This window comes from Macaca thibetana, chromosome 1 (assembly GCF_024542745.1).
Source record: "Macaca thibetana thibetana isolate TM-01 chromosome 1, ASM2454274v1, whole genome shotgun sequence".
Taxonomy (NCBI): Eukaryota; Metazoa; Chordata; class Mammalia; order Primates; family Cercopithecidae; genus Macaca; species Macaca thibetana.
Window position 1 is genome coordinate 50,972,513 of NC_065578.1, and position 15,548 is coordinate 50,988,060.

The window sequence follows — 15,548 nt, forward strand, 5'->3', positions numbered from 1 at the left end:
ACCTTTCTAAAGCACCCGTTGTTTGCTATGCACTTTCTTATGAGTTGGAGAAAGGAAAAGTCAGCGCCTGCCCTCGAGCTTACAATATAGCATCCAAATTATAGATGATTTATACATTTTAAATATAAAGTTTGCAATATTATATATGCATATATGTATGAGATAGAAGTAATGTAAAGGTGAAATTGATTTACAAGGAGGTGAGTTCACATTGCCTTTCTCTGGTAGCAGGAAATTTTTTTGTAATAGGGAATGTTGTTAGTTCGTCTTCTCTGCATTCCTTAGTCTCAGACTGTGGTTTACTGAAGCCAGATACATATCACTGAAGTGTCTTGCTGGGTGGATACATTGGCTGACATTGATAAATATATATATTTTTTTCTTGATGAACATTTAAAAGAATAACCAATTCCCAAAAGGCAGAAATTTAAATAAATATGGCACTGTTTAACAGATAATTTAAGAAGTAAAATTTAAGCATTTATTAGTAACATGTGTAAGTAAAAATGGAACATACCAGTTGTTCATTGGGTATAGATTTGAGATTTAAGGGTAGTTTTTATGTGTGAGAATTTAAATTTTGAGGCCCCCAGAACTATTTACAAGCCAAGTACAGTGGCTCATGCCTGTAATCCCAGCACTTTGAGAGGCCAAAGTAGAAGGAGTGCTTGAAGCTAGGAGTTTGAGACCAGCCTTGGCAACATAGCACAACCCTGTCCCTACAAAGAAAATTTTTTTTAATAATAATAATAAGCCAGGCATGGTGGTGTGCACCTGTAGTTCCAGCTACTTGGGAGGCTAAGACAAGGAGGGTCATGCAGTCCCAGGAATTTGAGGCTGCAGTGAGCTATAATCACACCATTACAGCTTGGGTGACAGAGCAAGACACTGTCTTAAAAAAAAAAAAAAAAAGTACAGTTCAAAAGCCAATAGATTAAACGGAATCGTACAAATACTCCATTAATTCTAAGAAAGGAGAAAAGGAGAAAGAACAGGGAACAAAGGGGACATGTAGAAAACCTATCAAGATGGTAGAGTTAATCCCAACTATATCAACAGTTATACTAAATGTAAATAGAATACACATTCCATTTAATGTCAGACTGGATTTAAAAAGCAGGATTTATCTATATGATATTTTCAGGAGAGAAACTTTAAAGGTGCTGGTTAAAAGTAAAAGGATGGACAGTGATATCTATGCAAAACACTAAGCATAGCAAAACTGGTGTAGCTGTATAAGTATCAAAGGAGACTTTTAAGACAAGAAATATTATTAGAGACAAATAGGAATATTTTGTAATGATAAAAGCATCTATTTATCAAGAATAAATAATACTACTAAATATATATGTACCTAATAACACAGCTTTAAAATACATGCAGCAACAAAAATTGACTAAAAAGAGAAATAGCCAAGTCCACAAATTCATCCCTCAGTGTCTGATGAAGCAAGTAGCCTCTGCCTTCACCACCTCCCTGCCCCTCCCAAAAAATCAGGAAGGCTATAGAAGATTTAAACAGCATTATCAAATCAACTTGACCCAATTGGCCTTTCCAAACACTGCCTAACAATTGTATAACACATAGTCTTTTCTAGGTGCATGTGAAATGTTCATCAAGATAGAACATATACAGGGAAGTCAATAAATTTAAAATAATTGGAATCATACAAGGTGTATATTCTACACCTATGAATTAAATTAGTAATTGATAACATAGAGAAAATCTCCAATTATTTGACAATTAAGCAATGCACTTACATGGACTTAATCTATGATACTAGAAACCAGAAGCAGTGTTTGCCTCGGGGGTAAGTAAGATGTGGCGATTGTTTGGAAAGGGAGATACGGAAACTTTCCGGATTAATGGAAATATTCTGTTTTTTGATTGATGATTAATTAAAAGATATATACATTTGTCAACTCCTCAAGCAAAACACTAAGACCAAGGCACATAGACCAATGGAACAAAATAGAGAACCCAGAAATAAAGCGAAATACAGCCAATTGATCTTTGACAAAGCAAACAAAAACATAAAGTGGGAAAAGGACACCCTTCTCAACAAATGGTGCTGGGATAACTGGCAAGCCACATGTGGAAGAATGAAATTGGATCCACATCACTCACCTACCTTATACAAAAATCAACTCAACATATATCAGAGACTTAAATCTAAGACCTAAAACCATAAAAATTCTGGAAGATAACATGGGAAAAACTCTTCTGGACATTGGCCTAGGCAAAGACTTCATGACCGATAATCCAAAAGTGAATGCAACAGAGATAAATAGATGGAACTTAGTCAAATTAAAAAGTTTCTGTGCAGCAAAAGAAATAACAGAGTAAACAGACAACCCAGAGAGTAGGAGAAAATATTTGCAAACTGTGCATCTGGCAAAGGACTAATATCCAGAATCTACAAGGAACTCAAATGGATCAGCAAGGAAAAATAAAAACAGTCCCATCAAAAAGTGGGCTAAGGACATGAATAGACAATTATCAAAAGAAGATGATGATAAGACAAATGGTTGACTGGGCGTGGTGGCTTACACCTGTAATCCCAGCACTTGGGGAGGCTGAGGTGGGCAGATCACGAGGTCAGGACATCGAGACTAGCCTGGCTAACACAGTGAAACCCTGTCGCTACTAGAAATACAAAAAAATTAGCTGGGCGTGGTGGTGGATGCCTGTAGTCCCAGCTACTGGGGAGGCTGAGGCAGAAGAATGGCGTGAACCTGGGAGGCAGAGCTTGCAATGAGCTGAGATCGCGCCACTGCACTCCAGCCTGGGTGACAGAGCGAGACTCCGTCTCAAAAAAAAAAAAAAAAGTGGCCAACAAACATGAAAAAATGCTCAACATCACTAATTATCAGGGAAATGCAAATCAAAACCACAATGCTATTAATACCATCTTACTCCTGCAAAAATGGCCATATTCAAAAAATCAAAAAATAATAGATGTGATGTGGATATGGTGAAAAGGGGACACTTTTACACTGCTGGTGCGAATGTAAACTACTACAACCATTATGGAAAATAGAATGGCGATGCCTTAAAGAACTGAAAGTAGATCCACCATTAGATTAATCAGTCCCACTCCTGGGTATCTACTCAGAGGAAAAGAAGTCATTATATGAAAAAGACACTTGCACACACATGTTTATAGCAGCACAATTTGCAATTGCAAAAATATGGAACTAGCCCAAAGGCCCATCAGTCAACAAGCAAATAAAGAAAATGTGGCATATATACACATGGAATGCTACTCAGCCATAAAAAGGAATGAAATAGTGGCATTCACAGCAACCTAGATAGAGCTGGAAACCATTATTCTAAGTGAAGAAACTCGGGAATGAAAAACCAAGCTGATGGCGAGCACCTGTAATCCCAGCTACTCGGGAAGCTGAGGCAGAGAATTGCTTGAACCTGGGAGGCAGAGGTTGCAGTGAGCCGAGATCACGCCACTGCACTCCAGGCTGGGCGACAGAGTGAGACTCCATCTCAAAAAAAAAAAAAAAAAAAAAGAATGATACAGTGGACTTTGGGGTTTCAAGGGGAAGGGTGGAAGGGGTGTGAAGGATAAAAGACTACACATTGGAAATAGTGTGTACTGCTCGGGTGATGGGTGCACCAAAATCTCAGAAATCACCACTAAAGAAGTTATCCATGTAACCAAACACACCACCTGTTCTCCAAAAACCTGTTGAAATTTTTTAAAAAAGTTAAAAAAAACCACTAAGACCAATGCATTTAATTATATATATATTATACCTCAATTTTAAAACGAAACTTTAAACTAACCCCTGGTCCTAGGTCCTCAGTCCTCTCAGTCGGACTTAGGTGGACCATGCTGGGGGTTGTTATATCATCTTGTCTTCTACCAAAAAGCAGGATGTTAAATTTTGTCTTTCTCCATTGCAGCATTAGTGACCAGAAGGATCCCAAGGATCGAATGGTTCAGGTTGTGAAATGGTACCTCTCAGCCTTTCATGCAGGAAGGAAAGGATCAGTTGCCAAAAAGCCATACAATCCCATTTTGGGCGAGATTTTTCAGTGTCATTGGACATTACCAAATGATACTGAAGAGAACACTGTGAGTTCTGCATTGACATTTTTAAATTATCTTAATTGTATACTGATTCAAGATTTTTTTTAGGGGCAGATGATAATGATGAAAGCAATGATCAAAAGATGGTCACCACCCATAGAAGAAATTGTTGTTAGAGCAGCATAGTTTGAATGTAGTGAGAAGGAGGGAAAAGAGTAGGATGAGATGAGGATGGGGATGTAGAAATCAGATCTTGCAAGGTCTTGTGGGCCATAATATAATTTTATGGTTTTTCAGGATCTCATTTTTGTTTTGAGAAGATCATTAGAATGATTTTGTGAAAAGTAAGTTGAGAAGGGACAAATATAGAAGCATGGAGACCATTGTGGAGGCTTTGACATTATTCCAAGAGAGACATGGTGATTCAAGCTTTATTGTGGAGGTAGAAGTGATTGATGGATTGGGGGGGGTAAGGGAAAGGAGACATCAGAGATGAATCCTTGTGTGTGGACTTAAGCAGTGGCAGTGTCATTTACTGATAAGGAAAAGATTGGATTTGGGGAGGGAAAAATCAAAATCTAATATAAAATATAAAGTTTTAGAGGTCTGTGAAGCTGCTAAGAAGGGAGTTGGAATTTAAGAGTGTGGAGTTTAGGGAGAGGTCTGAGATGGAGATGGGGCTTTCAAAGATTATAGTGTAGTTAGATGACATTTTAAAGCTCTAGGATTGGATAAAATTATTTAGGAAGACAGCATAGCTACAGAAGTAGGTAACCCAGAACTGAGGCTCCAACAAATTTAGTGGTTGAAGAAAATGTCCAGCAAGGAAGACTCAAATGCATGTAAAAAGGCTTTTAGAAGTGAAAAAAACAAAACCATAGCCCACAGCACCTGACACATAATAATCTGTCAGTAAACATGGTTCTCCATATGTTTCCCTTTCCAAGTGACACATTATATATAGTCCATACTGAAGACAGAGAAGCATGTGTCTGTTCTTACTCATTTGGCAGACATTGGTAAGTGCCTACTCTTGTCAGCCCTGAGTGAGGCACATGATCCTTGCCTTTAAGAATGTCTTAGTCTAGTCAGGGAGACTGACACAAAGCAATTAAAATATTGAATAACGTTCTGCAATAGAAATATATATAGGGTGCTTGGTGTGTGTAGAGCGAGCAGAGACCCCAATTATCAGATTCTCTGATGTCATTTGTGTTTTCTCATCAAAAGAAAATTATGTTATATTTGCTTGCAGGAACTAGTTTCAGAAGGACCAGTTCCCTGGGTTTCCAAAAACAGTGTAACATTCGTGGCTGAGCAGGTTTCCCATCATCCACCCAGTAAGTCACAGAGCTCCTCTGCAACCTCTGCTCTCCAACTGTTCTGTCTAAAGAGGGTCATTAAAAGCTCCATAGCTGAGGTTACTGTTAGTTGTGTGACTAGCTGTGTGTTTCCTATTCCCTGAAGTGGAAACTCAAGTTGATTGGTTCCTCATATCTTTTCCTTTTGTAAGCTCCAGACTCTGAGCTTCACAAATTAGGTATGTATAAAAAGAAGGAATTTAGGAAACCAACTTTTAATGCTTCCAGAGTCATCTTATATATAGTAATTTGTGCTGTAGAGACTTCAGCAACTGTGAGACACTTTATATAAGTGATACGTAGTTTCTACACAGTGTATTCCTGGCATACTGCAGATACCAAAACCGAGGATGCTCAAGTGTCTTACATAAAATGGTGTCTTTTATATTCATACAACCTATGCACACCCTCCTGTATACTTGGGTCATCTCTAGATTACTTGTAATGCCTAATACAGTGTAAATGCTACGTAAATAGTTATTTCACTGTTTCTTTTATTTGTATTATTTTTATTTTGTATTTTATTATTTTTTCTAGACAGGGTCTTGCTCTGTGCCCCAGGGTGGAGTGCAGTGGCACAACCATAGCTCACTGCAGCCTCCTGGGCTTCCTGGGCTCAAATGATCCTCCCACCTCAGCCTCCCAATTAGCTGGAACTATGGACGTGTGCCACCACACCCAACTAATTTTTTTATTTTTATTTTTTAGAGTCAATGTATCACTCTGTTGCTCAGGCTGGTCTCAAATTCCTGGCTTCAAGTGATCCTCCCGTCTTGGCCTCCCAAAGTACTGGGATTGCAGGCATTAGCCACTGAGCACAGCCTCTGTATATTTTAGACTCACAGTTGGCTGAATCTGTGGGTACAAAACTCATGGATATGGAGGGTCAACTGTACATACCCTCAACATCTTGTTTGTTTAGTGCAGTATTAAAACTGGAAACACTGGATGGGCCTAGGTTGGGGCTGGAGCCTGGGCATACTTGCAGACCAGAACAGATAGCCCTTTTGGTTTTAGGCTTCCTGGGTTGGCCACAGCATCATTTCAGGGATGACCCTGTCCACATGTCTCTGAATGAATGCTTGCATTGGGGAAAAGGGTATAAAAGGCAGGTAGGTACCTCCTGGCCTAATTGGAGGCTGTTTGAAGGGTAAAGGATTTCCCCATGAAGCCAGTTATTTCCCTAGGTTATGTAATTTTGGAGAGGTGGCTGTAGGTATATAATGTACTAACTGAAAATTTCTATTCAGTTTCAGCCTTTTATGCTGAGTGTTTTAACAAGAAGATACAATTCAATGCTCATATCTGGACCAAATCAAAGTTCCTTGGGATGTCAATTGGGGTGCACAACATAGGGCAGGGTAAGTGTGTTGGCACTGGGTGGACTACAGTGTTATAGGAGAATTTTATGTCATTCTAATGTGTGATGGACACTTGTCTAGTAAAAGAAAATGGCTAGACTAGATGTCATTGTTAGCAAGTAAGCATTGGTATTGGGGGTGAGAGCAAGGGTGGGGAGCTAGATAGGTTATCCCTAAATTGAATGGAGTATCCATCAACTCGACAAGAAAGCCTTGTGGCCACTTGGCACTACTCATCAGAGATTCTGTCCCTTCTCTCCACAGGCTGTGTCTCATGTCTAGACTACGATGAACATTACATTCTCACATTCCCCAATGGCTATGGAAGGCAAGTGTGCTCATTTCCTGTCATCAGCAGTAGACTCTGCTGTTCCCTGAAACATGCCCCTTCCCCCTCTTCCTCTTAACTGTCAACCTTACCTAAAAATTTTGATTTTGCAGGTCTATCCTCACAGTGCCCTGGGTGGAATTAGGAGGAGAATGCAATATTAATTGTTCCAAAACAGGCTATAGTGCAAATATCATCTTCCACACTAAACCCTTCTATGGGGGCAAGAAGCACAGAATTACTGCTGAGATTTTGTAGGTATTTTTTCTGCCTTAGAGCTCTTATGCTTTTCTGAAATAATTGCCTTTTGTCTTGAACTCTAGCTTCTGGATTAGGAGTGTGAAAGAATGGTTCTGTCTTTGTAAGCCTGTTTCACATTTTGTGTGTCATGTCTTTTGTTAAAATCTGGTATCAGAAGAAGACCTAAAACATATATTCAGAGCAGTCAAAGGTCATTGATAGGTTTCCTTCCTAAGAACCTGACTTGCAATGTTGAACCAAGAGAGGCCTTCCTAGGTTGCCTAGCTAAACCAGATTATGGATCGCTAATTTATTCTTGCCAGATTGAACGATGAGCTGGTCCTTACAGCAGACTTTGTGACCCCCGCAGCACTGCCTCCAAGTCCTTACAGCTACCCCTTTTTCTGTGCCTTTGCTGGGGAAAAATAGTAACCATCACATTTTGCAGGCATCTGGCTTGCTTCCATTTGATACTCTCGGGTCAGATGGGGATGGCTGTGCCAGTCAGTGGAAGGTCTACAGTGAGGGCACCATGACTTTCTCTGACTCTGGAACCCTTAATTGGGGGGAAGGGGACAGTGGGAAAGAAAGTTTCAGGCACTGATAGCAGCTCTCCTCCCTCTGCCCTGTTCATTTCCCCCTTTTCTGGCCTCTTTCAATCTTGTTTATGCCTTGCCCTTCCTAACCAGGCCTTTGCTGTGTTGCTTATCTTCTCACATTCCATACTTGTGTGTCCAAGTAGAGGTCTGTTACGGCTTTTGCAGAATGGATCCTTGCTCAGGGAAAATACTCACACCATTTGGCACAGAGGTCCTTTTCAACCTGAGGATGAAAGCCTGGTGTCCAGCATTATATTCTTAAGCAAAGCCTTCCCTGACCCCCAGTGCCCATGTAAGCTCACCACAGCACTTACCACGTAGAATCTCAGTGGTGATATGTGTCTCCACTAGGCTGTGGACAGGTTGAGGATAGGGAATTTGCCAAGTCTGTTATAGTCCTTGCACCCAGAATAGGACGTTCTTGCCCAAACCCACTGTTCTTGGGAGCTCAAGTTCATAAGCATCTTGCTGAAGGCCCTCATTCTTATAGTTAGCCCTGGGGAGTCCAGTTCTGTTAAGATGCTTTCGTCAAAAACTTCACGGTTGCTCTTCTGTGCTCTACTCCGTAGTTGGGCCACACTGAGCAGATTCTTTGGTAGAATACTTTTCAACTTGAGACTAACACAAGTATTTCCTTTTCTCTTCAGTTCTCCAAATGACAAGAAGTCTTTTTGCTCAATTGAAGGGGAATGGAATGGTGTGATGTATGCAAAATATGCAACAGGGGTAAGATCCTCTATTTTGCCACTTGTTTTAGGCTACATTAGATTGTACTTTATCCCTTATTCTGGCTTCCTTCATTAGCACTTCCTTCATAATGCTCTTCCTTCTACAGTACATTAGAGCTGGGACTTTAGGACAGCTCCAATGTATGTCATCTCTTCAGGGCAAGCTTTTTCTTTCCTTCCCTCACCTTCTCCCAGCAGAAGAGGTAATTATAATCATTTTTACTTTTCTCTCTGCTCTCAAATCACTTGAGAATAATATATGTGAAACAATGCCTGGCACATAGTAAGAACCCAGCAAATGTTAAGTATGTGGGGTATATTTATAAAATGAAGCACTAATCTGTGATTTTCATACACAACTTAAGATTTTGTATAATAAAATTTACTGACTGCCTGGCACCAGAGATAGCAAAATGAGTTAAGATAGTCCTTTCCTTCAAGGAACTTGCAGTCTGTACTACTACCCACGCAGTGTTCTTAAATAAAGAGGAAAGATGGTATGAAATCAACAGGAGGAGCCAGTGAACTGCATTTCGGACCTAGAGAATTTGAAATGTCAAAAGCACTACAGTGCGCCTAACATTAGGTTAGGGGTTTATGGGTCTAGTTCCCATCTACCTTTATTGTTTTCTAGGAAAATACAGTCTTTGTAGATACCAAGAAGTTGCCTATAATCAAGAAGAAAGTGAGGAAGTTGGAAGATCAGAATGAGTATGAATCCCGCAGGTAAGCAGACATTAAGTGTAACTATTGCTGCAGTGCTTAAACTTTGCCTAGGCGTAGGCACAGGCCTGGGTTTGAGAGACAGTAGGGCAGAGCGTAATAGTGTAGACCAAGTTTGAATGCCTGGGTTCGTATGTCAGAACTACCACTTACTACCTTTGTGACCATGGATGGCTCAGTTAGCTAACTTCTCTTTACCTTCTTTCCTGAAATGGGAATAAAGGCCTTGAGAGGAAGCCACATCTTAACTACCTTAAGCCTCTGTAATTTACCTCTTGACCCTTATTCTCTCCATTCATACTGTTTTCGCCATCACATTGTTAAATCCAAGGGAGTTTTTCTGAAATGGAACTTCTCAGTTCCTCTTAACTGTCAGTTTATATTAAGGGACACTCAAGCCCTACAGAGGTAAACTGATTGACCCAGAGTTACACAGTAAGTTAAACATTGAGCCAGAAGTAGAATCCCAGGTCTCAGCTTCCACTATTCTTTTTCTTCTGTTGACCTTATCATATTATCAGGCAGCCCTTATTTCCTTCTTTGATAACTAGCAGTGGAGTCTTCTGAGCCCATATCTCTGTTCCTTACTCCAGTGCCCTGGTGCCAGCATAAGGAGATTTAGTCTGTGACCTACAGCACTTAAAGCCATTTGAATTGTCTTATACTACATTCAGGATGGCTGCAGGCTTTCATTCTCAACATTGCCAGCTCCTCTTTTTGTTTTAGCCTTTGGAAGGATGTCACTTTCAACTTAAAAATCAGAGACATTGATGCAGCAACTGAAGCAAAGCACAGGCTTGAAGAAAGACAAAGAGCAGAAGCCCGAGAAAGGAAGGAGAAGGAGATTCAGTGGGAGACAAGGGTAATCTTGCCTGCCCCACCCTCCTAAGTGCTATTCCTCCTAATTTATTTCAGTGAATGTTGAAGAAGTGATGTGCCAAACACTGTTTATATAAACAAGATGATCCCTGGTCCCTACTTGAAACTCATTTCAGTCTAATGTCAGGGTGGGGAGAAGACATGAAATAATAAGTATATTATAGAAGTACAAAGCAAATATGTAATTAGATTCTTCCCCTTTCTCTTACAGTTATTTCATGAAGATGGAGAATGCTGGGTTTATGATGAACCATTACTGAAACGTCTTGGTGCTGCCAAGCATTAGGTTGGAAGATGCAAAGTTTATACCTGATGATCAGGGCAGTAGGCATAATTCAGCAACAAACAATCTTCCTTTGGGAGAAACCTGTTCACTCCCTTCTAATTACAGTGGTTCCTATCTCAGGGATACTGGACTTTCTGACGCAAATGAACAATTAAGGGGAAAAGCTTCCCTTTTCCCTCTGTGGCAGTTACGATTTTGATTTCAGTCCTGAGAAAAACTTCAGGTTTTGAAAACCAGATGATGTCTTCTCCTTTTCCAAACACCACACGTTGAAAGCATTTATAAATCCAAGTCTGAAACTGCACTCTAGTTCTGCTGTTAAGATATACAACCTGTTTCTTAGTTCATATAATCTCGGGATACACACACATACACATACACATACACACACATACATATATATAAAATATACCTGATGCCAGATTTTTTCATAAATATTCTGCCTACTGTAAATATGGGTTCCTCTGAGTTGTTTTAGAAAATTAGTGCAATGCATTAAAATCAAGTGTTAGGAAATTTCATGGTCTTACTTAAAATAACTTTTATTTTGGAACTGAACTATTATTAAATTGTATCTAATCCTGGATTACAGTTTAATTAATTATTCTTAGTGCTTCTTAAGGCTTCATAAAGTAATTTTTCCAACCTTTTTTAAAAAATGTGCATCTTTTATTATCTTTTATGGTTAAACTTGGAAGCCAATTATTCAGCAACCTTGAATACAAGAGCTAGCTTTTCAGAAAGAGACTTGAAAAATGGAGGATCCATTCTTTTCCTCTCAGACTCTATGTTCTGTCTTTAGCCCTGCCAGGCGATTCCCCAGAATCTTAACTCATATTGCACATGTAGGGCTGCCTGCCAACATTTTATCCAAAAATGTTTTATTGCTTTAGAGGGTTTGGGAAGAGTATGTATTTATAGATCCCCACCCCACAGTGAACCAACATAGATATGATAAAAATGAATGCCACAGCAGCAAATGGCTCATTCTGAAGGGAAATACAGAACTATCTTTATTTAAAAATACATCAAAAAAAAAAAACCACACAGGAGTTAGTACCTAGCATTTAGGTACTAACACTAATACCTAGCATTTAGTTATTCAATATACTGGTTACATAAGGCCTTTCAAGAAGTGGATTCTCAGTCTGAGAGGACACAGGCCAGGGCTTCTCAAAGTGCTGCTGCAAGCTTTCTGGTCTCATTTGGCCCACTCTGCTAATCTTCTTTTGCCAGCTCCTACAGTAACCCTGGGTTTATTAGTCTCAACAAAGAAAGGATAAAAAGTAAATCAAATGCTATGATGCCAGTGCAAAACTTCAGTGGAAGCCCTAAGGCAGTAGTATAACTCCATAAAATACAAACACATTTTAAAATACACATTGCTTCAGGCCAACGCGACTGCAGTTTATTTGACTATTTTATGGTAGGGGAGAAGGTTGAGTGTTGATGTGAAAGCCCTGATATCAGTAATGGGGATGATACAATCTGCCAGCAGAGGAGAGGTTGGCAGGTAGGTTAGCTGCATCACTTCACAAGAAGAATTTGAATCCTCACCAGAAGAGGTACTATCCTCTTCCAGTTCATACTTCCCATATCCAACAACCTGAAAGAGGTCAAAGACAAAAGTGAAAATTCTGCTGACCAGATTTAGGGGTTTAAGATTTCTGATAACCACCCAAACTCAGTAAACGACAACCCTAGAATGGATGGAGTTAACCATACTCACATGAACGCTGAGCATTTTACTTCCTGGCCCTCTATGAGCCTTGAACCAGTTGACCAGGTCTGATTTTGAGAATGACTTAAGTGCTTCAATCTGACAAGGGAAGGGAAGATAGGAAAGAAATTTAAGAAGAAAGTTAGCTCTTAAACCTAACCCCCAGGCAGATGTCCCTGGACCTGCTTAGCATCTGAAGACATTTTATTCTTCCTATTCTCAGGTCACCCCTAATCTTCCAGACCAAAACAATGATGAAGCTCTCGCATACCTTCACATTTTATACCAATCATCTACAATGGCAAGAGAGGTTAGCAGATGCTCTAATTACAGCTAAATATCAGACACTGAGCCCAACACCCACATCTCCTTAGTGTCACCTCCCAGTTACATGGTAGCTGCATACCATGGCTTGAGGAAATCTACCTTGCTTCTATTAAGAAAACTAGACTGCGTTAAGATGAAGCCTCTTTCCATCACAGAGCAATGATGTCCTATGGTAATTCACCATATAGGGGCTACATATTAACCAAAGTCACACTGAGGTACAGGATCCAGATCTGTTTTTCACAGGTTTTACTACTTTGGAATAGAAGTTGTCAAAAGACCGGCACCTGGAATAATGAACTCCATAAAGACAAAGAGTCCTCAGTTTTCTTTAAATGGCAAAACTATTTTCTCCACAAAATCTTGTAAACCTCAATATATAGCATAAAAATAGAGCTGCTCTGATTGAAATTGGTGGTGGTGTGGTAAGGATTAGCACCCAGCTCACGTGGCCAACTAAGGTGCTAGAGGCCAGTCTGAAAACTCAAGAAGTGAGCGAGTAATCAGGCCAGGACTAGTGTTTCGAGTTTCCTTCCACACAATGCTGGTGTGCATGAACCTGTGATTCCTGTAGAATCAGGAACCTTCACCAGTTTGAGCTGTCTTACTCTGAAAACCATGTTACCTCGTGGGCAAGGCGGTCAAAGAGGTACTGCTGTGTCACCACTTCATTCCAGTTCCTATCCACCTCCTCCCCAAGGTGGGTATCCTCACACTCCTTCAGCTTGATGAGAGCTGTGACCTGTTCCCACCAAAAAGAAAGATGCTCAGGGGGGGCCACATACCACTTCCCCCAGAACACACCGGGCCCTGTCCAGCCTGGCTTGTGATGGACATGCCAGTATGAGACGGACGGATGAAGCTAGGGGGACACTATGGTAAGAGGAAGGTGGAGCTGCAAAGCTCAAAAACTGGCCAGCGAAGCCCTGTTAAGACTTGTATCTGGGAACCTGTGTGGGCCAAAGGCCAAAAGACCAGGCTGGCATAGTCACCTGGGTGTTGAATGCCTCTTCAGTGAGATTCTCGATCTTCTCCTCGAAGCTAGAAAGAAACTCTTCTATCTTCTTATCAACAACTTCAGAACTGAAACAAAACATCTTCAATTAAGTCATCAGAAACCTGATCTCAGGCAGAAGGTAAAAGAAAGAATTAAGACTAAGACACATTTCCAGGAAAAAAGGCTAAAGTGTTTTCCCAGGCCTCAGTATTCCACCTGAAGTTGAGGAAAGAAAGAGAACAGGACCCTCCCCCTCACCCCACCTCCAGCCCAGTTTCCAGGTATCCTCATAATGAAGCAGTCACAACCATGTTTGACCATTCCAAATCTGAAAACTAACAGCATGCCTGTCAGATCAGGCATCCTTTCCCTTCTTGTCCTTAGGTCTGCCTGAAGAGAAGAAACTGGCAAGCCCCACACAATGACCACAGGACTTGAATCAAATCCTATAGGGCCACTGGAACTACTGATCAGTCCTGGAACAGGTCATCTATAACAACCCCCATCTTCCCAGCTTCCACTGACTAAACAGAGCAAACCTACTTGGTCAGGGGTGCCTAAGGTTTAAGGAAGCACATGTAGCCCCTACTCTCCATGCCCATAATAGGAGGTTACACTCATCTATTCACTCACTTGTATTTGGTTGCCTGAGTCCCCACAGTGACAGAAAATCCTAGAATCCCGGATGTGTTCCTACAGGTAGGGTAGACATGGTACCTACAGCCAGAGAGAAAAGTTATATGAGCTCAGGTGATCATCTGGGCCTTGGCCTTGGAGGCACTAGATAGGAGTGGGAAAAGTTTCTGCCCATCCTTACTGGAACGACCCAAAAATGTTAAGGTGTCCATACCTCTCCTGAATTGGGGACCACACACTAGCCTTTTTTCTTATCTTGAAACTTGACCCATGGAAAACCTGATTATGGTCCAAGGTACAAATTCCAAAAGTTTGGATGAGTAAGTATCACCCTGTGAGATGGAAGGAAGCTCTAACAGGCTGCTCAGTAAGGATATTTGATGAACTTCAGCCTGCAATTAGCCCTAGGCCCTTATTTGAGCTCAGTGGCCTTGCAGCAGACTTACCCAAGGGTCTGCTTGGTTCGAAGGAAGTCAAAACAAGGTTCTTCCATGTGCATCTGTAATTCAACATACTGCCCATCAGCCCAACTCCTCCCAGCAGAGAAACCTCCATTTCTCTCCCCAGAGTGTTTCACATACCTCCCAAGTCCAGCCTCCCTTAGTGCCTGTCCATGCTTATACTGGGTGAGAACAGTAGATGACCATCTCACCTTCAAATCACAGGTCTCTGACCTCCCCATGTCCCTATCCCAGGCAGAAAAGTGGGCCGGGGGCTGCTGGAAACCTCAGTGTCTCTGTGCACTTACCACAAGCAGCTCCATGAGAGTGTATTCTCTCAGACTCCTGGTACCTGACTGAGAAGAGACGGTTGTCAGGTCAACTGAATATCCAATGGTTTATAGGGCTTTTAAATAATCCAGCTATTCTAGGCAACCACTTAGGTATCACCACCAATGCTCTCCCCCAAGAGAGTTAATCATACTTCGATGTTGTTTACATATCTGCCTTCCCAGCAGACTGAAGGTCTATGACGACAGGAGTCAAGCTTGACCATTTGTACTCCCGGCACTAGCATAGAATTGCAGGTGCAAACAAAAGTGCGATTAATAATCCCTGACCTGCCGGATCCTGTCAGAGGACACATTCTAAAATTAAGTACTTGCAACTCAAAGCCCTAAGGAAGACAGCAGGAAATGTCTGGGGAATCCTGAAATGTATCTGGATCTATTCCTCAGGAGGAAAGAAAATGAATAGTGCCACACACAAGAATTGGTGCCACACACACGGACCAAAATCAGTTGATAAGAAAAATATTTCAGAGGAAGAAGCCATGCTTTGGGACCACATGCTAGCTGCCCAAGACTGGCAAAATA

At 41.0% G+C, this 15,548-nt stretch overlaps 2 protein-coding genes across 20 annotated transcripts in view; one reads left to right on the forward strand and one right to left on the reverse strand.

Annotated features, from left to right (window-relative positions):
* OSBPL9 (oxysterol binding protein like 9) overlaps positions 1-11,139 on the forward strand; it is a 166,060-nt gene extending 154,921 nt beyond the window's left edge. For all 16 annotated transcript variants that reach the window (XM_050802915.1, XM_050802924.1, XM_050802887.1 and 13 more), the window contains 9 exons: positions 3,922-4,093; positions 5,304-5,388; positions 6,660-6,770; positions 7,035-7,098; positions 7,212-7,352; positions 8,585-8,663; positions 9,300-9,391; positions 10,115-10,250; positions 10,479-11,139. In XM_050802915.1, coding sequence (XP_050658872.1) covers positions 3,922-4,093; positions 5,304-5,388; positions 6,660-6,770; positions 7,035-7,098; positions 7,212-7,352; positions 8,585-8,663; positions 9,300-9,391; positions 10,115-10,250; positions 10,479-10,553 — 955 coding nt within the window. In that variant the 3' untranslated portion in view covers positions 10,554-11,139. The remainder of the gene's footprint in view (positions 1-3,921; positions 4,094-5,303; positions 5,389-6,659; positions 6,771-7,034; positions 7,099-7,211; positions 7,353-8,584; positions 8,664-9,299; positions 9,392-10,114; positions 10,251-10,478) is intronic.
* A 782-nt stretch (positions 11,140-11,921) lies between these two features.
* The window catches only part of NRDC (nardilysin convertase), a 98,838-nt gene continuing 95,211 nt past the window's right edge, over positions 11,922-15,548 (reverse strand). For all 4 annotated transcript variants that reach the window (XM_050802660.1, XM_050802663.1, XM_050802662.1 and 1 more), the window contains 7 exons: positions 14,982-15,029; positions 14,680-14,732; positions 14,231-14,314; positions 13,593-13,683; positions 13,226-13,342; positions 12,283-12,372; positions 11,922-12,159 (listed from right to left, as the gene is read on the reverse strand). In XM_050802660.1, coding sequence (XP_050658617.1) covers positions 11,962-12,159; positions 12,283-12,372; positions 13,226-13,342; positions 13,593-13,683; positions 14,231-14,314; positions 14,680-14,732; positions 14,982-15,029 — 681 coding nt within the window. In that variant the 3' untranslated portion in view covers positions 11,922-11,961. The remainder of the gene's footprint in view (positions 12,160-12,282; positions 12,373-13,225; positions 13,343-13,592; positions 13,684-14,230; positions 14,315-14,679; positions 14,733-14,981; positions 15,030-15,548) is intronic.